Here is a 24,529-nt window from a genome sequence, read left to right on the forward strand (position 1 = left end):
GCGTCGATTCACTAAGATTCATTACACAAGGGATTATGTGATAATCCTAGCCTAAAGTCACGCGTGAAACGAACGTTTGTATGTACGTGTATAGCGCATACAAATCGAGTATCGATTTGAGAAGTTGACAGGAACGAACAGACCGGTAACTGTTTAGCGTTGCGTAAGTTATTTCCAAGTACAAAGAAAGTGGGCAAAGTTAGTCCTGACAAACGGCGCTTGCGTGGCCTGGTAGTTGCATTCAACATAGATGCAACAAGTGCAAGCAGGGTGTATTACCAATTCACCCCTGCTTATAACGAGCCTAATTCAAGGGACAATTAACACCTTCATTGATAGGCTGATTTTTTTATGACCCTCTGCTCACGCCACACGGATGATCTAGCAATCTAAACTTCTATCAGTACCAACAAGTTTGCTTCTAAAATCTCTTTCGCAATATTTACAGTACCGTAAAAATGCCGATTAGCCAACACTATTAAATGGCATTCTTAATGCTCGGCGGAATATTACGATATAAAGCGAGCAAACGAAAATTTCATATCTAATCTTTAAAAAATGGTAATTAATTAGAGCGAAACGATGGAAATAATTAACTCCGTCGAAGGCTCGTTAAGCAAATCGTATGCAAGCGCAGTGCATTCCCATTTAAGATAACGATCTAATTTGCACTTTCGCGTTTTACCGCGAGAGAAGGATAAAAAGTGGGGATAAAAGCTGCGACCGGATCTGCGTGTATAATATAATAAGCGTAATCTGCAGAAACTGGCTGAACAATCGTCCTAATCGCATTTGAAACGCATCGCACACACAATATCCGCGCGCGTTCGCCCAAAAAAGTATCAACAACATCCAAAAAAATCCAGATGCGCCTGCGTCCCGTAGCAGCCGGCTGTGCATTGACGCAACAAGTGCATGCAGGATGCACCAGTGAAACAGGGGGAGGGGGAGGGTAGAAGGGAAACGGGGTTGGGTGGGGTGGTCAGAGAAAAGTGGGGAGCTGAAAGGGGTGGAGGACGAGCAGAGGCAGAATTAAATGCAAGGCGAGGGAGGGGGCACACCACCAGGGAAGGGCACGAGGTTGGCACGCGCCGAGTGCAACGATTCACTCCAAGAAAAGAGAGAAAAGGAAGGCAAGGAGAGAAGAGGAGAGAAAGAGAGGGGTGAACGGAACAGTATATAAAAAGAAAGAGAGGGAGAGTCCATTGCATCGAAATGTAAGATGCATCCTCGGTGACTCTCATGGCAGTTTTTTATTTAGTTTCCCTGGCATCCACGATGCGGACATTTGTTTGCGGCTTATGAAATCGAGGGGACAAGTGATACAGACAAACGACAGCACTCAAGTGCAGGAAATGCAAACAAAGTGCATTCAGCCAGCCGGGTCACCATCGACTGCAGGGGGTTAACTTACCCCTATGCACCCTTCCTATCGTACAACCTGACTGACCTGATATGCGCCGCGAGGTGCATCGGCCTTGTTATGCAAATGGGAAAAGTGCAGTTCTGCATGTGCAAGTGGAAATACGTGCGATTCATGCGCGCCACGTACGACTAGATATGCACTTGATACCTGGAACCGTAGGTATCTCCCCCTTCGCTATTGGAAAACATTCATTCACGGATAAAGCTGACGGATCGTTGTCCTCTTCGCATTCGAAGGAGTTTCCTCGAGTTATCGCAGTTGCAAGTCGGTTTACCGCAATACGAATTCTCGTGCACCAACTGAATAAGGTATACGGATGCATATGGCTACATTTTACAAATTCACCGCAAAAGTGGACTTCCTTTCGTCAGCTTTAAGATAGCCTTTGCGGTCGTCGAATGGAGCATGTGCACCGAACAACCATCTTTCAATAGCCTCGAAGAAGCAACTTTGTGTGTTTTGAATTTTGCGCGAGCAATCTAAACTGGGATGGGAACAAACTCGTGCGAGAAGAATGCCTAATGTCCTCATAATAAATTCCTCTGAAAAATGTTAAATATCTCACTCTGATCTCATGAAGATGTAACACTTTTAATTGTGTACCTCTGAAAAGGTATACGGAGCTAAACAGGAACGAACTACGCATCTTTAGATATGAAAATGAAAGTCCTCGAAATAGAGCGTGAATGGAGTCGCAGGGTGATATAATTGTCATCATTCGTTACGAATTTTCCGTTCGGTTCTCACACTCGCGAAGCTAGAGCAACGTCACACATTGCCGGGCTTAACACAAAGAGGCCGATAGAGCCAGTTAAAGGAAATAGAATCAGAAACGCGGTGGATCCCATGGAATCATTGTAAGGACTCCTGAGGGTCTCACCCCTCGGGCCTTAAACTAGTTTCCGCTCGTACCAGTTCGTTTCTCCTTGCCCTCTTCCTTTTTCTTTCACCGATCTCTCCGCGTCCTTTCTTCTTCATGTCACTGTAGCCACCGTACGAGAGTGCTTTACATTTGAAACATATCGGCTTATATGGAAATGAATGTTTAGCCATGCATCGGTCCTAAACATCAAAAACGAGCGGCGAACACTCGCCGCTGGAAGTAGACGCGCGAGTTTTTGAAACAGCAACCGAGAGGACAACTCGGAAGTGATACCCGTCCTCGCTGAATCGGCGGACTCTATTGTCGGGCAACGATCTCCCCGTCTAATCTTTTTGCGAGCAATCGTGAAAGAAATTTCATTTCTGACAACGGTTACGTTCGTCGCCCAAATTTTAACGGGATCATCGCACGAACTCGGCAGGTTTAGGAAAAAATGAAAATCCACATAGAATTATCAACGCGCGTCGATTATTATTATGCGCCAGTCATACGCAATCGGTATCTGTGGAATCTTTGCGATACAATTTCCGAGCGTGGTCAGTTTTTCCAGGTAACCATTAAAAAGATAACAGCGGCCAGTAACTGTCGCCGTAAATATTAATTTCGGTTCCGTTTTAAGGATACTAATGCAATGGGACAACCGTATTAAAAGTGTTTGCTTGTACAGCTCGTTATACTGTCCACTCTCTGCACATTGCATTTAATTGCTCTTATCTACCGTCGAATATCGTTACGGCCAGCAACAAATCCTCGGTTTATACCTTTGCGCGTACGTATCGTCGATAAGGTTTCTTGTGTCAAGACGAATCATCGTGGTACGGAGTAAACGAGAAGAGAAACAGAGAAAGGGGCGAAGGTGGGGGATGGTGAAATAACAGATTGCAGTTGTGGCACGAGCGAGCAGCCTGGGCTCAGCTCGGGGTTCGTAAGGAGAAGGCAGGTGCCACATTTTTTTTCGAACGCCTGCTTCACCATCGAGGAGGAGGCTGCCTCGGTGTGCAGAGGCTCCCAAACATTTCTCCGATCGCATCCGTAAAAGTAGAAAGTTCTCGAGCGAAAGAAAGAAAAAAGAATGCCGATCGAGACCAAGGGTAATTAATTATAGTCATCACATGCCACTTTCGCGCGATAATGAAATGTCTAAAATTTAAATGTCTGCCGTAGAAGGAACGAAGTAACATCAGCTCGCAAATCTTTTCATTTCATATGGTGATTAATATATTAAAATTCTCTGTGTAGGAAATTCAAGCAAATAGAAAGATCATCTAATTCCAATAGTGTCTAAACCTTAATGGATTGTAATTATACAATTAGATGAAATGTTAGCACGCGTGGACAAGTGCATACTGCATGTAATAGTAATAATACGTACCAGCGATCCGTGTATGTGAAATACATGTGGCAGCATGCGAAAAAAACAGTGCATATATAATTCGTATTCTGCAAAACTTGCGTGCATAACAATTGATGAACGATATCGTTGCAATCGTAACAGTTGTAACAGTTATCGGTAAGCTCTGAGGATCGATCGCGGTGAAACAACGGCAAGAAAGAATTTACATGACAAACGATGGTAAAGTTCGCGAGGGAAGTTTCGGAGTTTGCTCTATTTTTCGAAGTTGAAGCGTGGTAATTGGATGGTTTTGTTTGGTAAAGTGAACCGCGCGCGATCCCTTTGACGGTGTCCGACAACTATTCAAAATTCTACCACGAGAATGAGTTCCACTGTAGATAATCCTCGACGATTTTTGCTTGGACACGTTCGGCACGAGTTCGAACTCTCGTGTGCGCGCTCGCGCGCATTTACTCGCGTACGGCCAATTATGCACCTCGTTATGCCGGCATTACGCGTGATCTCTCTTTTGATCGAGAAATTGCCCAGGGTTAATAACCCCTTGCCGAAGTTTGTGTAAGCGATTACACAGAATTTTTTGAAGACAAATGGACTATTAGCACGTAACAACAAAGTTCGCCCGAAGCTTTCGGCACGGTGCCACCGAGCCGGCCGAGTTGGTTAACTTTTTTCCAAATACTTAATACGTAGTATACGTGTAAGTAAGTGTAACACGGCGAGCGTCCCCTGCCCGATGGATTAATTTACGACCGTTTAAAGAACGGCGGTTAACAATATTCGCCGACCGGACAAGTTTTTAATTATAACCGCAGTAAGACACTTCATGGCTAATTTATTTAACGGGTATACATTTGCATACAAAGTAACGTAATATGGCATGCCTGTAAAGCAAAGTGCCTTATCGCAAAGTCATTTGGCGGGGAATACTGTCGATTAACCGAGCAACGAACGTCTCACTGAGTTATAATTATTTGCAATTAATGAGTAAGCTGCGGATGTTTATGCAAATTTATATCTCTATAAACACAAATAAAAAAAAAGTGATACGTAATTACAGACTTGTTTTGGCCTCTAAATATTATAATGTGTAATTCGATATTTTGTATATTCTTGCGTATTATTATTGCATTATGCAGCTTTTTATACATTCAAATTTCACGCGGGTACATAAGCATTCGCGCTTATTAATGGAGTCACTTAATGAAGTAAACGCAAGACTTTACACGGAAACAGTTATTGAAATGTTAAAAACATACCGTTTCTTCGGTCCACTGGCTACAGATGGCTCCACGACAAGCGCCGACCCGAGATACGTGTATCCTGAAGCAAAAAAGAAAGAATGCATTTTAAAACGAATTTATAAATAAAAGAACTCACGCGTACATCAATATTTAATTGCATTCGATAAAATACTATAATTTATTTCAGTCTACAAAAACGCAAACAGCTCTATGAAAGTTTTACATATGTACATATAAACAAGGGAACGATAATGTTGGAATTTTCTCATAGTATCGAGAAAGTAAAGGAATTAGATCATTGGGTCAGTATGGACAACCTGTTTTACGTTATGGTTTACTAGAACTCTGACCCTGCTCGGGACGATGGGAGATTTTCTCATGGAAAACTACACTCGACACCGGTTTCGATTCGAGAAGTGGAACTCGGTGGTTGCTTCCGGGTTTTGATTTGCACATGTATAACGCGTAACGGGCACAAAAATCACTGCACTAACCTAAAACTATCGTGCTAGGTACCTCACTCATATTCTAATCAGGATCAAGAGGTTATGTGAACGTATCCGCGGTCACAGTCTCGTGCTGGTGAATTTTTCGACACGGTCCGAGGGACTGGACATACATAGACACACGTGCATGCATACTCCAGGTATATACAAGTATTTCCTTTCCTAGGCGCCAGGTGTCTTCTGCCAGTTAGACCCATCTAATTTTCTCTAACCAGTTCCTCTTTCCAAGAGCGTATCGCAAAAAATCTATGAAACCACTTTTGCCGGCCCATAGAAATGACCGTTTTCGCTTGTCGTACACGATATAAAATCTTATAGTTTCATTAAAAAAATAACAAATTTCACAGATTTATTGTTAACACATTTTAAATTAGGCCGCCATTGTTTGCTATGCGCATTCTAATCTACAACGAACATATGCGCACGCATATGTTTTAAAATCAGTCAGTAATGGATATTAACGCGACGCTGACAATGCTCGATGTAACTCGTTTCGGAAATAGTGATTCAGTGTTGACACTGTTGGAGAGGATACAAGCTTCGTCTTAAGCGTATTATTCGGTTCCACGCGAGTAGAAATACTCTTCGGTTACTTCGCAAAATAAGGTCACTATAAGAATGTAAACAGTCCGGTCAGTAAGTGAGGAGACTCCTACACGGGATGCACGCACTAAATTTCCTTTCGTCGTTACAACAGACACTTATTACAATACTACTATTAATTTTATCATTGAAATCGTATAACCTCCGGCATTTTGCGCGAACTGTGTGTATACGAATAAGGGAAAGAGAGTGATATCTAGTGAACGACATTGTGATTACAAAGACGTAGGACAACCATCGCGGTTCGAAAAATGACTGTGCGATAAGTTTGTCTAAAGATACATGATTGTTAACAATGTTGTGTGTGAAGTGCAAGAGAAAGCAAGATCGAGAAACCATAAAATTTGGAATTCCTTGGAAGATGGCAACAGAATGAAGCAGATGAATCGTCCCACAAGGATTTACCAGTGCTATGGGTAAATCAGAATAAAATATTGTAACTTAGAATTAAAAAGTGACGACATGTGCAGCGTTGTTTTATGACGCTTGATAGTCGAACAACATTATGCGTTATTCTGCACGTATATTCGAAAATGATAACGCATTCGAAGCACGGCAATGTACATAAAGAAGAAAGATCGTAGACGTTATATAGAACAGTTCCTGTATCCGACGTTGTATCTATACATACTTTATAGGTTACAGGAATCGTTAGTCTCGGTGAGTTGCTTGAAAGTCGTTCAACGAAGGAGAGGTTCATTTTCACATAGATTAGTCACAGTCGGTTTGCAACAAAAGTACGTAGGTACACAGGGTTCTCGATGCTCGTCGCGGATCGTTGACGAGCGTCGATAACGATCTCGGCGCTTCGCGTTTTCGTGCTTGGAGTGGCATTTTTGTGAACGAGCCGAACCTGCTTCAGAAAAACCGGGTAGATCTCTCTCTTGCGGGGTACAATGGCGTGTGGCGAGTGGCGGAATTGTTCGCGAGGAGTCTATTAAATGCAGCAGAATGCTAGGTACAATGAGGGTATATAATATAACCTACCCTGGCGGACTAGCTTGGGAATTCGAATGAATTAGAAATGCGTGTATTAAACGTAAAACGGCGCGGGGAAGATGGCGTTACTGTATCTTCCCGCGAGCACTTGAAAATGAAAAGAGCCAGAACAGAGACCGGGGGGGAAAAAATGGAAGAAGAAAAGGAGGAAGTAGCGCTTAAATGGCTACGGAGTTGGTACGGTCCCGTGTCAAGTCTCCCCTCGAATTGTTCATCTCACCCTGTAGCAATAATATTCGTAAGTGTTTCTATGCACGAATGCTCTCTTCGACTAAGTACCAACAGGTTTCATGCGAAAGCCAATTCGCGACAAGGTGAGATAGAGAAATAGGGGAGGGAGATCTTGACGAGGTTTTAATTTGATTCTTATGCCGCGTTAAATTCGACGTGTGCTTTTACGCTTGATTTCACGTGCTTGCCATTTAGGAGACTATTACGATGCTACACAAAGCCGCCTGGTCGAATCATTTCAACGTATCTCTCTAACCGTGTTGATTGCGAGCGTGGCAAAATTTACGAGGCCGAATATTTCTCGAACAAGTTAGTAGTTCCGGCTATTCGCGTTAACGATGCTCCTCCAAACTCGATTTCTTCGACCGCTTATCGATTACCTTCCGTATAAATCAAGTAGACTACTTTTTAATTTACGAACTTGCGTGTCACTCCCCTTTAAAACTGTAGAATCTTTATCTCGTTATAGTAATTTTTCTGAATTCGTTATCCTATGTATCTTTCCGAAAGCGTTGACTGAAACGAGCTGTTATCGGGATAGAAAGTTTCACAACCGAAGGGCAGGTTATTAGATAACCGCGAGCGGTCAGGAATTCTCGTAGTAAAACGTGTGCATCCGTTTCGAAAGCGGGACACCCGTTATACGCCTAAAATATACCGGCATCTCGCATGGGGCGCGCTGCTAAGAAATGCAGAAACAGCAGTTGCTATGCTAGGTGGTACTCCCTACGAACACAGACGCATACTCGGACGCGATACACGCTCGAAACCTCTCTCCTTCTTTCTAAGCACCGGTGAAATTCATGCATAAGAGAGACACAGGGAAACGGGCGCTCGTGTACGCGTAGAAGGGTGTACACGCGCGTCTTACCCGGTCACACAGAGATTTTTCGGGGGGTTCGCCACGCGTGTACCGATGCGTCCGTGCAGCGTACGTACACGCTCGTGCACGAGGGAGTAGAGAGAGAGTGAACTAGAAAAAAAGACGAAAAAAGATGAAAAAAAAGGAGGAGGGAGAGAGCGAGCGAGCGAGAGGAAGCGAAATAGCGGGAACACGAGGGTTGTAGCAGTGGTGGTATTAGAACGGCAGCGAGAAGGGAGCAGAAAAGAGGGAGTGGAAATGAGATAGGGAAGGCAGCGTACGAGGGACGACAAAAGTGAAAGAAAGAACGACAGAGTACGGGACAGGGACGGAGCAACCGGTGAAAAGGGATAGGAACAAACGGTATAGGGGGAGGGAGAGAGATAGGAGCTGTTTCAGCTAAGCGTAGCCAGGGTCTAGAAGCGAGTTTTCGGATCGAGTCGGTGTATGTGGGCAAGAGAGTAGGTTAGCAGGCTCTCCCGAGGGAGAGAGTAATAGTAGATTGTCCTGTTGAACGAGCAGGATGGCAAGTGCCTTTATAGTGGGTCAGTACTAGCCGGCACCCGGCTAGCAAGCCTTCAAGGTCTCCTTAGTGCTCCTACCTCCTCCCTCCCGTCCCGCCATCCTCCCTGCTGTTAGGCTACAACGAAAACTGCCAGGTAGATGAGGAGGCTCAGCGAGCGGAGAACGAGCTTAGGAGAGCTATCCGGAGGTCGTCGCGCAATCCATCTAATATATATTCATTCTTTCTCTCTGTCCTTCCTTCTCTTACGCTCTCTCTCTCTCTTTCTCTCTCTCTCTCTCTCTCTCTCTCTCTCGAGCGTACCTTCCCTTCTTCATTCCGCTTCCCTTATTTCTCCCTGTTCGTTGATACGTTTTACCGGTTCCTAAACTTAAATCTCGTCAATTTCTGCTTGACGGTGAGAGACGAGCGAACGGTTTCGTTCTACCGACGAAGAGGCCGCGCGCGTCTTTCGAGATCGCACCGGCTCGGGACGTGACAAAAGAGAACGCTGGCTACAACCGGCCCGGTTATGCGAGAAATCACGAAGCGAACGAACTGTCGATTATCAACGTTTATTTATAACGCGAACTTTATTAATAGAAGGCGTTCACTTCGGTACTCGATAGCTCACCGACGTAGGTAATGTAAACCTTGCATATCTGAGACGCTAGTACAGCGTTTTTCGTATCTCGGCACTTGATACACGGGGACGGTTCTTCGGCGGTGCTCCGATCGGCTACTATGTATACCCGCGCGCGCTAAGGACAAGCACTTTCCACGATAATCGTCAGATGATGGACAGTGTGGACAGTCGTTCTCAATTCCGTAACCATTTACGAAATCTCGCGAGACGTAACCGTAATGTTGGAAATATCGTTACAACGATAAGAGAGGCCTTACAGGGTGACATAACAGCGAAGAGTTTCTTGCGCCGGCTGAAATGGAAGGGAGATAGGAAAAGAGGAAAGAGAGGTAGAGATAAAGAGGGCTAGAAAAAGAAAGAGAGACACAGAGAGAGAGAGAGAGAGAGAGAGAGAGAGAGAGAGAGAGAGAGAGCGCACCGGCTCCACGGGGAAGTAATAAAATATTTGGGTAGCGCTGCGCGGGAATGGGAATGGGAATGAGAACAGGTTCCTGTTGCGCATTCCAGGCCGATGCTGAATACCGATGCCTTGGACACGGCGGTTGGCACGGCTAGGTACATAAATTACTATTGAGTTACAACTCGCTAGTTTAGTCTCACGGAAATCGTTTGCGAATCGCGAATCACGGGCGAAAATCTAACGAATCGATATCGATAGCCGATTTCTTGAGAAACCGGATACCGTTCGTCGTAGCCAATTTCTCGGCATTTACTCGGTACACAGTTTGTTTAAGCAATAACGTCACTCGATCGCCGAGGAACGAGCAATACACGTTACTGCTCTATCGAACGTTTCAATTAACCGATCGCTTCGTGATCGAAGAATTTTCAGGGTTCGGGACGATGATTGCACGATTCGAAGAATTATCCGAGAGTAGTTACACGCTCGCGTGATTCCGGGTAGTACCCCTTCGCGTTTGTGCGATTATCGTTAAATACACATATGTATACAACGAGGTAAACCCTTCCGTGCAGCTAGAGAATCTTTTAGCAACGAACGACACGGAGCGTGTCATAAAAGTATAGATATCGGAAGGGAACATGTTTTCATCCGTATAGATGATACGTCAATTTGATGAAGACACGAACGAACGTTGGACAATTTAACGTACAGATCCCTATCTCATGGAGCGTAATTAAGTTGACGGTTTACGTTCGTTCCGGTTTGTATTAATGTAAATTTTGCATCAGGTGGCAAAAACGAGAACAAATCGAACGAGGAGAGCGAAAGCGACGGTAAAAATGTTTTCTTTCAGCGAAACGGAGCGAAATAATATATTAGTAGCACGATGGATGTCCCTTTCAGTAACCGAAGATAACTATCGTTCGTTCGTTCGAAGGCGTTTGCGGTATCTCGCGGTGAAATTTATTCGCGTTGGTAAGAGGAGAAAGGAGATAGTGGTTTGATTAAAGGAGGGCGAAATCGGGAGGAATCGTCCCACGTGGCCGCGGAATATATCGCGGGAATACGTCGATAGGGTTTGACACGGTCGTGGTAAATAAAATTGGAGCAGTTAGTCGGTCGGAGAGCCACGCTCGTTTTTCGGCTCGGGCAAAGAGAGTAAAGCAAAAATTGCTCCGGACTCGGCTGGCCTTGTGGCATACTTCTCTCTTTCTCTCTTTCGTCTTCTGTTCCACCCTCCCTTTCCATCCCGTTTGCTCCCTCGGTGCTTCTTTATCGCGCCAACCACACGCCTTTCTTACTCCTTCTCGCACACCCCTGTGCGCCGCGCTCTCAGCGTGAGAGCGGCCACACAAAGAGAGCACGAGAAGCACAATGGATTACTTAGACGGGTAGGTTAGTTTGCCGAATGAAGCGAATGGGCCCACGCACGTTAAGATAGGTCCTGACTGAGCGAGAGAATCCGTAGAAAGCGCGCGAAACGGCAAAATCTCGTTCCCAACATCACGCTTTTCATCATGCGATACTTTGTATCTACGATCGGCTGTTTCGTTGTCCCCGCGATATCTTTATCGCGTATCCTTGAATACTCGCTTTTATCGATCTTCTCTACGATCTTTCGAAGGACAAAACTACTCAACAGTCTATTCATCGAATTAAACGTTGATTTCGATCGTTGTGTAAATTCGTAACAATACGTATACGCTAGAAATTCGTCAAATTGATAACCTTCGATGCGGACGAAGTATTTCCACGGAAATCCGTATCGGTCACGAATATTTCGTTAAGTGGTCGGCGAGATAACGATTCAGCCGTCGGGAAGGAATTCGGTTTTATCTTGGATGGTGTATCAATCAATTTTCTTCTCGCCATGGCCGATTTACGTTGAAAAAGAAATAATTATCTGATAAATCCCGATTGAACAATGCGCGATGCAATTTCGTCTGGGCAATACGTAATAAATGAACCGCGAAAATTTCTTTCTTGGAGGTGAAAGGTGCGTCGGCTAAGTTACCTGTTACGTCGAAACAGAAGAAGATCACGATTCAATTGTTACGCTGCGACTCAATGCGCTCCGTTTGTTCCGCGATATTCGTATCACAGGCCATGTTTGAACTACGATTTTCGTAGTTCGTTTCGTAGTGCATCAAATTATATTGAGAAGCGTAGTAAAATAGATTTTTCAAATTAAAATTCGTCGGTTGAGATTGTATACTTGTAACATACACGTCCGTAAAATTATCCGTCGTAACGCAACAGCCCACGATAACGACTTTTATCTAACAAATGGGCAAAGTTCAGAGTTCCACGTTTGTATAAAGTGGCCCAGTATTTCACGCATCCCTGTGTAAGATGAAGGCGCGTTAGTGTGCGGGCGTTGTATCTTTTGGCGCCTCGACGCAGTAAGCTGACTGAGGATTTGCATGTTACTCCGTGTTATCCGTTTCATCCACGATGTTCCACGTTGCGTCACTACGATCGTGCCGCTATTATTCTACTTTATTCGATTCGCGAGCAACTTCGAGTATCAACGTTGATACACTGTTCCGTCCTGCTTCCTTCGCAACGAGGATTCGATTTCGAGGAATCGACCAATTATATTCCAGCCGCGATTTTCCTCGAGCAACGTTCACGATGCGAATCGTTGAAATTCGGCCACAGTTCCGATAGACAAAAAAGAAACGCGCCAATGGACAGAAGAGAAGAGGCACAGGGAGCAACGAGCAGCAGAAAGAGTCCAGGGTCTCCGTTCGTTCGTAGATTAAATCACTCGGTCACTTTTCTTTCGTAGAGCCGACCGGGACAAAGGGCCGCGTTTCTCGGAAGAGACTCGGTCCCAGGCTTGAGAATTAAAATAATATCCGCTCGTTCGGAGATTAATGGCGCCATGCCGATGCAATTTTTCTACGATGAGTTGCAACACATCCCTCCCTTTCGTTTCCAGCGTTATTTTTCAGTACATCTCGCGCAACCACGTCTTTCCATCGATTTACCCTACAATTTTTCCCCTCTGCCATATTGAAAAATAACTAATCGTTGGAAATCGTAAATTTTACCCGTGTAAGGATTTCAGAATCAATAAGAAGATCGATTATATACTTTGCGGACAATTAAAATCAGGTATAGCCGGTGGTAGAAAATCAGTTCCATCAAGTCGCATCGACGACACGCGAAATCACCGTGAGCTCCGTTTAGTATATAACCGAGGCAGGTGCGAACGAGCTGTCCGTGCCTCTCCTTTCTCACTCGACCAGCCGATCATTCTTTCCTTCAATCTTTCTCGCTTATCCTCCGATGGATACGTCGCTGTCCGGTTCATTGACACCTGTCGAACGATTCGGGTTTCTCTCTTCATACCTGACAATTACGCGCACGTGGGGCCAAGCAGATTCGCTGCCGCCGCAACTCGCGTACGTTACTCGTCTCCCTTTCTCTTTTTTTTCCCCTGCCGCGTCGTAAAAATTTTGCCCGTGCCAAGGGCTAGAAGGGTGAAAATCGCCTCGTGTATAATTTTTATTGAACGCAAGATGTGCTCCAGAAATCTTTCCTGACCAGACTATTCGCGAAACTGTTCGTCATCCGGAGTTAGCGGCTGCAAAAACTATGCAAGCACGATCATAGTCTCGATTAATGGACGTACTTTCGACGCGTGAACTCCGAATCTTTCTTTTCTTTTTCTCTCGAAAAGTTACGACGAACGAACGTTTGTGCGTTCCTCGCTACAAGTTGGAAATACATATGCGGAGATTAGGAACGGTGGTCGTCGAGAAAAACTCATGGTCTGATAACGATAGGGATACGATAAAACGGAGCGCACCTACTTTTTCCGTTGGACGAAATATAAAGAAGGGAAAAGGCTGAACGGGCAGCTTCGATCCGGCTAGGCGGTTAGTGTGATTCTTATAATAAGAAAACTCGCGTTCGGAACGGTTTCGTTCGGTGTGGCTGCGGTAATACGGTTATTTGCCGGGAAGTCAACGGCCTGGTATCTAAAACAAACACGTGTCTTCAAAGGTTCCTCGAATGAACAGAGGCCACGAAAGACGAAGACAATGTAGATTAGAAGGAGAAAAAAGAGCGCCGCGTGGGAGGCCAGGGAGGAAATAGAGAATTGCCGGCGAAGCCAATATAGAAACACTCGAAATAGAGACTGCTCCTCGGATAATGTCATATAGAGATGTTGCGTCGTTATCAGCTCTTTAAGATTCGATGTAACATCATTAATTTAATTCCAATATTGAACATGGAAATCTTATATAGACATGTCATGTATCGTTATCAGCTCTTTACGATTCGTTTCATATAAACAGCCAGTTTCGCGTCTACGTCGTGTACATTTTTAGCGATCTCTTTTATTAATTAATTCTGCCTTGATAATATTAATTGGTCGTGTGTTGGAGATTATTCGGGGCTGAAAATAACCTCTTCCTTTAACGGTTGAATGAGAAATTACGTTGGCTTAATTTCGCTCGAATAAGGGGGCTTTATCGGTTTTTAAGCCGCGGTTGAAAGTACTGAATCGCGGTTTCGAAATACATACGACCGATAGCGAGTTTAGTAAGAAACGTCGTTACGTTTCATTCACTTGGCAGTATCGGCTATGTCGAAATCTCACAATGGCTTTCTCGCCCCTGGTGCCCAAGACCGTACATTCGGTTAATGAAAGCGGATGGCTAGACGAAAAAGAAGACGCGGAGACATCGCACAGTCTCTTTTCGCCGCTCTAAAGATAGCACTTCCTCCTTGCAGACGCGCAAGCACTTTTTGCGCTTAAACCGTACATTTGTGTCGGCGTTAAATCGCGTTCTTTTCACCGTTGCTCTCAACCTAACCGAAGCCCTAACCAAAATCTTGCTTTATACGGTAAAAATTTCCGTTTTATCGGACAGAAAGGAAACGAACAAAATGGAGCGCGAATCAATTCACGCGTACGTACGTCGACGAAGGTTCGTTGCGCGTATGGGACATTCTTGCGAAATGAAGTCATACTAGTGTAAAAAGATTAGGAGGATGAAAGATATATATACGTATGTTTATACCACAGTATATAAAAAAAAAAACAGAAAATTTTACAATATCCGAGATAAATACGAGTAAAGTAAATACCATGTTTTCCAGCAACAAGTATAACCTTGTTCCAGTTCAACCGCTCTATGAAGTAAAGTTTTCGATTTCGCAGCCATTGATAATAGAAGTAGATACCGATTGATAGCGGCTGATATGGAATCCACAGACATATACGAGTACGTATAATATAAAAATACAGAAACCGTTTTGGATTGACCGTATAAATGATAATTAATCTTAATAATTTCTGGTAAACGCGTACCTTGCTACACGTCTATATTGTATACTTCTCCGCGACGTGTATACCGACAAAATGAGATTTTGAAACGGATATAGCAATTGTAATAACGTTTGACACGATCTAGAGGAATTTTGTTTATCGTAATGAGATCGAGCATGTTAACGTAGCATTATTTTTCTTCGGTTCGAATCGATATTATTATCAACGGTAAGGGTCGCCATGCCCGAGGAGAAACCGAATCGTAAAGTTCCATCAGTGTCGGTTACCGGTGCACTGTTAACAGGTAACTTTTTTCGAGGGCAGGTGGTCCCTGGCAGGCACGCGACAAATCAAGCTGACCGAGCCATGAACAACTGCAAAACACCGATTAAAAATACGCATTCCCTTCTCTCCTTTTTGGCTGTCCAGATCAATATTAGATACGCGTGATTCACCGAATTTAAAACGCTGAAAGCATAATTCGATCCTCCGTAAACCCGTCCTTTCATCCAATGAGATCGCGAAGCTTTCTGTACCGCAAAACCATCAAACAGTTTAACAAAATGAAGCTTGAATGTTCTGTGTTCACGATTTTGTCTTTATCGGAGTGGTGCGTTGAAAGAGAGAATTTATGATCATCTGATCGACCGGCCGAAAGTTCTCATGGTTCGCTCAAAATGAGGGCATTAAGTGACGAACGGAAACTCGTAGTCTTCGGTGAATTAATATCGATGGTTGTAGTCCGATGTAGTTTAACCGCGACTAGCCTTAGTTTAGTTGGTCTAAAACGTAACACAACCCACCAAACTAGTTCTGTACCCAGCGGTAACGTTCTCCGGGCACGGCATTGTATCCAAGGATCGGCCCCGCATACATACATGCATATGTACCGCTGCTGCAGAGCTACGACCGAGCCTTCTGTATTGCTAACGAAATAGAGGGAGACTATTCCCTATGAATCGTTCCAATGTTCGTACATATATACCGCTCCTCTTTCTTGTAACCGGGCTTCTAAGCAAGCCGACCAGTCTTTTGGTATTCTTTGCTACATTTTTGCCCGTCATTATATTCGCAATTTTCTCAACTGCTCGCATCCCGTGCCACCTGGGAGTTTAACTATTTTTTTACAACCACGACCAATCTCGATTACGCCCGGAATATATAATTTTCATTCCAATCCGATGAAACGGAATGATTTAGTAATTCAGGTGGATTATAAATGTACAATTAACTCCTCGCTTGGAATACCTAATACTTCGCGTTCGAATTACGTATGTAGAGCGGACGTTGGCTGAAATTAGCCCCCGCTGACTTTCAAATCGATTTACGCCGAAACGTAGGCATTCCCCAGGGAAAACGCGTAGCAATCTAAGTTAAAAAGTTGTACTTTAAGCTAACGTTATTACGTTTAAGAAGGGAAAAGTAGGTAATTTAATCGACGAAAATGACGCAGCGTGTAAATGGCGCGTCGAGAGTTGGACGAGGAACACTTTGAAAAGGCAACGAAACGTCTGACAAGAACTTCGCTCCTTTTTTCATTGATACTTCCCGTAGTTGTTTACCGTCACGAAGCGAGCATTACGCGTTGATTAGTATCTCGCACGTAAGGGACTGTGTCACGAACGTGACAGTGATTTGTCTTGCGGTCGTTCGACACGAATTGCTTCGCGATTACATACACAAATGGTCTTGTTATCCGGTGTCACCGAGATGGCTTAAAATGGTTCCCCAGTCGAATATCAACGCGATCTCAACGTATCGTTCCGTCTACCGAGCGTTTATCAGCTTCTGAAAGAACTCGATGGAGAGGAACGATCGAAAGCATCGATCGACGAGCGGCCAGCGGCGTTGAGAAATTGAATCACGTACGAGTGCGCGTGTATACCAAGTCGCTTACTAAGTCATCAACGGAGTTTACGATCTGGATTTACTCGATTAACATGGCCGTCGTATATGACGAGTGTGACTAACCGATTTCGACGGGTACGTTGAGATGAAGTTGGCGTTATTTCACGATGTAAATTTTAACCTCGCCATGGAGCCAGTGGGGAACCATACGTGACGCGCACAAGACGCGACCTTGACCACGTTTTTCGGGCGGGAGAATCGTCAACGTGCAGGCGTGAGTCGTCTCTTAGTCAAGTATCGATCTAACTTTGTTCAGACAAAGTTGAAATTCAGTACGGAGGGTCAGTATTTACGTGCGACTAATCGTTTGACGGGAAAATCGACGAGTATTTCGATGACGGTTCCTCGGAATCGCGTATCATATCGCGAACCAACGGTTCGGTTAGACGAAAAAATGGGCGATTCTGTTGACTAATGCAGTCCCAGCGGATTTAATTGATCAATGGCTACAAGCCTTGCTACGCGTTTAACGAACAAGACAATTTATTTATTCCACCGTTGTCTCGGTTAATATGTATCAACGAAAGCCGATTTTCTGCTCGCGATAATCAAATTCTAATCAGTACGATTAAATAGCTTGTTATCGCGTCGTGATTACGGTGTAATTTTCTTTGAAAGCGCGAAATATAGCATTGCCGAGTAGAGTGAAACTGGTAATCACATTGATCAACGACAGTACGCTGGCCACGACGCGAGCGATTATCAGAAACTTATCTCAAAGGCGAAACCCACACGCGTGACCTTGCCGGTATAACCGGCTCCGCCATTTTGCCGATGCGTGCGCCTCTCCACCACGTGGATAAGTTTTCCACACGACACGAGCACACGTAGGAGTAATTTCGTTCTCCCGCGCCATTTTCAAGGGGGATTTGAAAATCGCGATCTCTTTAAGAACTTCAAACATCGTTCCGCGATTGCACGCGAGAAGGTACGGCTTCGTTTTTCACGACGCGAAAGCACGTAACGTCGTAAACTGTATCGGAGTAATCTTGTACGAGATACTGAATGAAATTGGGAATAGGCATTTTTTCGATGGAAGCATTTTCGAGGCCGCGCACAGGGGTTCTCAAACCGACAAATAATACTCAGTGGTTCGTTTGGTATGGCCATTCATAAACGTATCGTTCTGCGTGGAAATTTTAAGTCACGGTATATCAATATTCGAACATATTCAATTCGTTTGGCGTTCGTTTGGGCACTTTTTGGTTATAGTAATCGGAGTGAATACAAAAGTCGTACGACGTACAATGGCACGTTACGATTGTCCTTTCGTCAACGAATATAATTGACGATCGATTCACTGAACGTCACAGTGAAATTGCCTATTATCCTTAACATAGGTTAATTACATAGAAAATAAATTGTAATGTAAGTAGAATTTGCATAGGTCGGATTGGAGTTTACTATGTACAGGACGACGATCGTTCGATCGGGGGAGGGAAAGAAAAATAAGCATTAAATCGTATAAAGCATATGTACAAGCGTGCAAATATTCATATATTTCTACTAAAAATATCTTACAAACTATTGAAAAAGCGTGTGAAAGCGTGACAATCCGAGCACGCAGGTAGACGAAACTTGTTGCCTAGGTGAATATACAGGAGGACTTTATACAGAAACAACAAGTTCGTTCTCCTGACTGCAGATTGCGTAGACCATACCTAAAGTAGTACAATATTATATACATATGAAGCGATAAAAGCGTTTAGCGAGTCTTAAATTAATCAGGAAGCCCTCCAAGTTGGCGTACATAGATCTCGCCTTGCCAAGATTCTCCTTCTTCGTTCGTGTGATGGAACGTGTCAGCAGACCCTGTGTGTGATAATAGCAGCAGCGGTAAACGTAGCGAAATATTTGCATAGTAAAAAAGCATAGTATTTTACAAGATTCTGCTATCAGCGTAGCAACAGCCGATAGAAGTGTAACGTAGCCAGCATAGAGGAAAGCGATCTAATCCAGCATTATCTGAACTGTTGATTCTGGACTCACCGTTAAGTTTGTCGATCGCACGATCCGCAACAGACTGATCGGTGCAGTCGACGAACGCGTAGCCGCCTCGTTTCACCAGGATCGTTGTACACGACAAATTATGATCCTGGAAGAGTTGCCTGAGAGCACTCTCGTTACAATCCGACGGTAAATTGCCCACGTAGAGCTTCGACATGGTGGCTGGTTCGCTCTTGGACGTTATAGTGACGGGTTTTCCGTGATACGTCCCGGTCACGTGGCTTGTGAAATTTGCAACCAAGCGGCTACGCGGCTAGACGAAACGTACGCTGACGATGTTGTCCACAACACGTCAACGAGGATGAACACGACGCGAAAAACGGTAGACGACCGATTAAATGCGTTTCGACACCACGAGCCACGGAGGGAAGTGCACCGATAAAAAAAGAACCGTAGACGGAACTCGACGACGATGACACGATCACCGCACGTTTTCAACACGTCGAGGATCGCAACTGGCGTCGATGCAACACGAATACACGTACGCGACGTGGACGAGAACGGTGACGATGACGACGTTGGAAATCCTGTTATCATGCAGGAAGAAACGATCACGAGAGCGCGCTTCCGTCAGGGTCTTTTTTTCGTAGCCTCGTTTTTCCTTTTCTTTTCCTTTCTCTCTTCTTTTTTTGTTTCCCTTTGTTTTTTTCGTTCGGCTATTTTCTCGATGATTATCTCGATGGACGACGTACACGATTTTGTCTTTCTCGCGTGGATACTCTGCGTGATTTTCTCGCGCTGGTACACCAAAAAAAAAAAAAAAAGCGAAAGGGACACAGGAGGTTTTTTCGTAACTTCTTGAACGATCTTCGCAGCGGTCTTCCCAGCCGCAATATCTTTTGTTTCTTGCTTGGTTTCTTTCTTTCCTCTGGATCCGGTGTCTATTTCCCGCTCGCTTCGAGATACAACGACTCTCTGTCACGTCGACTCGGCACCGGTAGTACACAGACCTGGCGTGTTTCCGGTGGTAATGAATGTTTCACGAGCCAGCGTGATCATACAAACCGACGAGGATGACTGCGACGAGCGTACAGGCGGCGACGACGACGACCGTGTCTTCTCAGAAACGACTCTTCAACTTTTTAAGGTTAAGGGACGCGCGTTGACCGTTCTCCTGACGATTCACCGTGTGCCAAGAGCAACTCTCTCTCTCTCTCTCTCTCTTCCTCTCTTTCTCTCTCTTTCTCTCTCTTTCTCTCTTTCTCACACGCACACGGTCTTTCCTTCCTCTTCTCCGTTGCGACGACGACGCACCTTCCTACCAGGCTCTTGTCTCTTTGGCTAGACCACGACACGATGTCTGAGGGGCACTCTCATTCGGCGTTTTCTTTCTCTCTCAACTCCTCAGCGCTTTTACCCTTTCTCTGTCCCTCTTCCTCTCTCGCGTCTCGTTCGCTCTTTCGCGTGTCCTGGGGGGGCAACGCGATGCAAACTCGTCACTCTTTTCTTTTATTTTTCCTGCTCCTTCTTCCTCGCTCCTTTTTACCAGCCCGTAGAACCTTCTTGTCCCTCCTTGCCGGTGCGTGCACTTTCTCACTCTTCTTTTTATTTTTTCTCTCTTATCCTCTGTCCCGCTCTAGCGGCTAGAAGCTCACGAGCGCTAAGCGGGAAACCGACTCGAAATTCGCGAGCGCCTCCACAGGCATTGGTCAGCGGGACACCACGTGGCTGCCCCACCGACTCCCGCCTCTGCTCCGGATTGGCCGATTTTCGCACGCCGGTTTTCGCAGCCGGCAACGCGCCTGTCTGCGTGCACGTTCGCTTTCGCGTGCATGCGTGATCGCTCGCTCGCTCGCTTGCTCCGTGCGTGTTGCGCGTGCACGCACACGGGGAACGCGTGTCGCGAGTAGAAACACGCCGTGCACCTACACGCACGCCTCGCTCGCGGTGGACGCGTGTTAGTCCCGCTCGCTCGCGAGCACCAGCTCGCCTCTCCTTCTCGCGCCTACGCGAAGCTGTTCCTCTTCCTCTTTCGCGACGTTCGCGCGCGCTCCTCGGCTCCTGCAGAAATCTACCGGGTGTTTTCGGCGAACGGTAGCACGGTTAACGAGTTCCTTGCTCCTGCCTCGCCCGTTGGTATTCATATTGAAAGATTGTGCGCACGAATCTATCGGCCACTTTTTCTTTCTTTTCGCCTCTCTTCCCTCGCTAAGGTGCCGCTACGCTGGGAATTACGTGGACCAGCGAACGAATCGAAGATGCCTATCTTCGCGCGTGATTTGCATTTATATGGTCGGCTAGGTGATTTCTGTAGCACTATTTTCAATCTTCGTTATGCACCTCTTCCCGTGCAACGGTGGCCTCTCTATTCTTATGCTTTGTCGCGAATTCGTGGCTACTTGGACGCCACATAAGCGTCACTGGAATTTCAATGAACAATTGAACGTTAGAACATTCAGACACAGATTTTAAACGATGTTCAGTTTTGCCGACACTGGGCTGCGACGCTCCAACGTGGGCTCTATAGATGTATGTCGAATAATTATGAGATGTTTCCATGTATTTCGTTGCGTATCCATTTTCGCATTTTTAAAACTTAAAATTAATTGCGATAACGTATTTTTAGCATTTCGTCGAATCACTTCGATTCGTAGAACCGAGCGACTATATTCGCTAGATTGATGTAACTGTTGGAAAGGTGTAATAGTAATGTATTTTCGATGGCCTTGCGATACTACTGCACACCGTGCAAGGATAGACAAATCCGTTCTTACGTTAGAGCAGTGCTATGCCCACAAAGGGCTGAAGTGAGACAGCTGCCTATGTGCACAGGGTCAGGGTGCTCAGGGTAAGAGGTTGGAAAAGGAAGAAACTGCGTCCATGTTGCTTCTATTCACCTGCCTTCCACGAGTAACGATTAATTAGCTCCATGCGATATTTTTGTAGTAATTGAGTGTAAGACGCGAAACACATGAACGTGCCTCTTCTGACAATAACAAAATTTTGCACACAATCAATACGGTCGTCATATTCGAATGAAATCATACCTCATATATTTTATCAGAAACTATTTACATTCAAAAGGAGAGTGTACAACAAACAGAATATAAAACTACAATATTTAAAGCTTAGTTTGAAATTTAACCAATTTTTCGAACGAGATACGTTTTAACTTGTATTTGTAGCGTTTCATTCGATAAGAGCGTTCGATGTGTAAGATTTATTTAATAAATTATTAGATGTTTCAACGTGGTCGACAGGGAAATAAATCAATGTGAACGTAGTATTTTTATCGAAATAAAAATTATGTTCCGAAATGGAGGATGAATTCAGAATATAGTCGACTACATTTCGGCGTGCCATCCGGTTTTCGTGTTCCCCTATGTACCCCTCCCAATTTTAGAACGCCTATTCCGACCCTCCGGTAGCTTAGAACTATTCGATTACCCCTGTCCACCGTTTAATGGGGGCGTCCTTAGAGACGTATGGAAAGAAAATTTAGCCACAGGATATTATAAACGCTCTTCTAGCTTGCGTAGAAAAAGGAACAATTTATGGGAAATTAATTTGTTTGATATTCATATTTATTATTCATCACTTTATATAAAAAAAAAAGAACGGTTACGAAAATATTGATACGAGCACGTTTCATCAAATACGAAGACATTCTATTTTTATTTTTAAATCCACTTCATGTTTAATCATAATTCACACGGGATCAGTATTTTCAATGCTACCAACTTAAATATAATATAGTAGCACTTTTCAAAATGCAAGTTTAACGTTCTGAATATTTGTAAACGTTCGTTATATGATGGTTAAACGAACTGAAATTAGATAATTTTGTGTAATCATAGTTGTAGATAGGCGAATAATTATTTCATTCGCATATCTATAAAAATATCTTTTGGAAATAAATGTTTCTCCAACTTGAGTGGTGGTGCGTATCTACGTCCAACGCTATGCAACACATTTCACTCGTCTTCGTGGTCTCTTGTGGAAAAAGGAAGAAGGCGAAGGGAAAATTCAAATAACGGAAAATGAATTGGAAAGCTGCTATGCCGTCACTGCAACTTTGCAGCTGCAACGTGGTGTATATGTTATGTGATTTTATTTTGGTCGAGTCGAAAGTGCAATCTGCATCTGCGACCTGCTATATGTTTCTGTATGATGCATTGAAAAATGGAGGATACGTATACGTATACTTTTCCCTGGTAAATATTTAAAGATCGTGAGATACACTAATGTCGTCCATCTGCTCGAACAGATTCACATTTTGCCGTTTAGAAAATCGGATAGTTCAATTTTCCCTTTTGACCTACCCCTTACGTAGAAGATATAAATTTGTAAAGTTTACTTTTTGATAATTAAAGTTATTAGTTGTTAAATTACTTCCCTGACTCGATTAATTCTTTGAGGGTGGAAATACCGATCGGTAAGCAGCCCTTGTTTTAAAATATGTCTTCGAATTATTATAGATCGATATACAATTCAATCAAAAATCATTAGTTCTCTTCTATGTAAGAAAGAACTTTTATTGATATTGATGTTTGTGACTTTAGATTAGAAATACCACATTTCTTACGAATAGAAATAAAATAAATACTTAAAAATGTTAAAAATGCACAAGCAACTTTGATGGATAATAAGAATGTTTCCAGTTTCAAATAAGGCGGTTCCTATGAGAGTCAATTAATCGATAAAATTTTGCATCAGTACTATAAATAGACTCTTCTGAATTTAGAATAAATTACCATCGCGTATCGTAACAGTCGATAAGTTAGGTTTTAGGAGTTTTCTAACTTGCCAGCACAGCAGTTGCCGTCTCTACGCCAGCTTCCAACGAGTGAAATTTTACCCCGCGTTTGTCGCTAGAGGGTTTTTGGGCACCAGGAGGAGTTTAGATAGACACCATCATGGTTCTCTTTGCGCAAAACTACTTTGACAGAAATTTTGCTTAAAATTCCATTCAACTCGTTATTGTATTCTCGAAGTAGAATTATTATTGCTGCATCTCGCGTCATGCTTTCGAATGAAAACACTTGTTCAAGAACTTCTCGCAAGGAAATTTCACATTGTTACATATTATTATTTGATTTCGCTATTGCAATAAATTTTTCGTAATACATACTCTGGAAACAAATTAAAATAACTAAAATAATTTTTTGGGAATAAAAGTTGCCCAGAATGTATTCAATGGTTCAATCAAGCGTAACTCAGAATAAATAGAATTGCACGTAAAGCCATAAACAATACTTCTTGTTATACCCCTTAAGTCGCATGAATCGAATGCTTATAGACATCTAATAGTTTCAAGCAATCTTTAGATTTCGATGCTTATAGTCCATCACGCAATAATTAACACTTCTCCGAAAGTATACGAGGGACGCTAAAATCAATACGATATCATCCATTCGTTTAATTGTACGTAATTCGTGCGTGAAAAAGGAAAAACTGGAGTATCCATCCTTTGTATCGAATCCGTCCGAGTGCGTGAAGAAATCGATTCGAGGGCCGATCAAAATTCTGGTCCTAGCACGATCTAATCTCTCGGGCGTTCGCTACACCCTCGCAATCGGTCCTTCTCGTAGACAATTTGGAACAGCCTGTACCGACAGCCTAATGAACAGTTGGTTCCTATTGGTAGAAGGCGCCTGCGTTTAGGCCTCGTTATGTTACGGTAGCGCAGCTGGCATTGCCCCGGATTGCCTCTCTCCCCGTTTCTCTATCC

The 24,529-nt window shown here is 44.0% G+C and overlaps 1 protein-coding gene across 1 annotated transcript in view; it reads right to left on the minus strand.

The window, feature by feature from the left end:
• Window positions 1-19,461, minus strand: part of Imp (IGF-II mRNA-binding protein) — a 68,237-nt gene extending 48,776 nt beyond the window's left edge. The window contains exons 1-2 of the mRNA XM_076898225.1: window positions 18,841-19,461; window positions 4,920-4,983 (exon numbers count right to left, since the gene is read on the minus strand). Coding sequence (XP_076754340.1) covers window positions 4,920-4,983; window positions 18,841-19,015 — 239 coding nt within the window. The 5' untranslated portion in view covers window positions 19,016-19,461. The remainder of the gene's footprint in view (window positions 1-4,919; window positions 4,984-18,840) is intronic.
• Between the last annotated feature and the right edge of the window lie 5,068 nt (window positions 19,462-24,529).

The sequence above is a fragment of the Xylocopa sonorina genome, chromosome 7, assembly GCF_050948175.1.
Source record: "Xylocopa sonorina isolate GNS202 chromosome 7, iyXylSono1_principal, whole genome shotgun sequence".
Taxonomy (NCBI): Eukaryota; Metazoa; Arthropoda; class Insecta; order Hymenoptera; family Apidae; genus Xylocopa; species Xylocopa sonorina.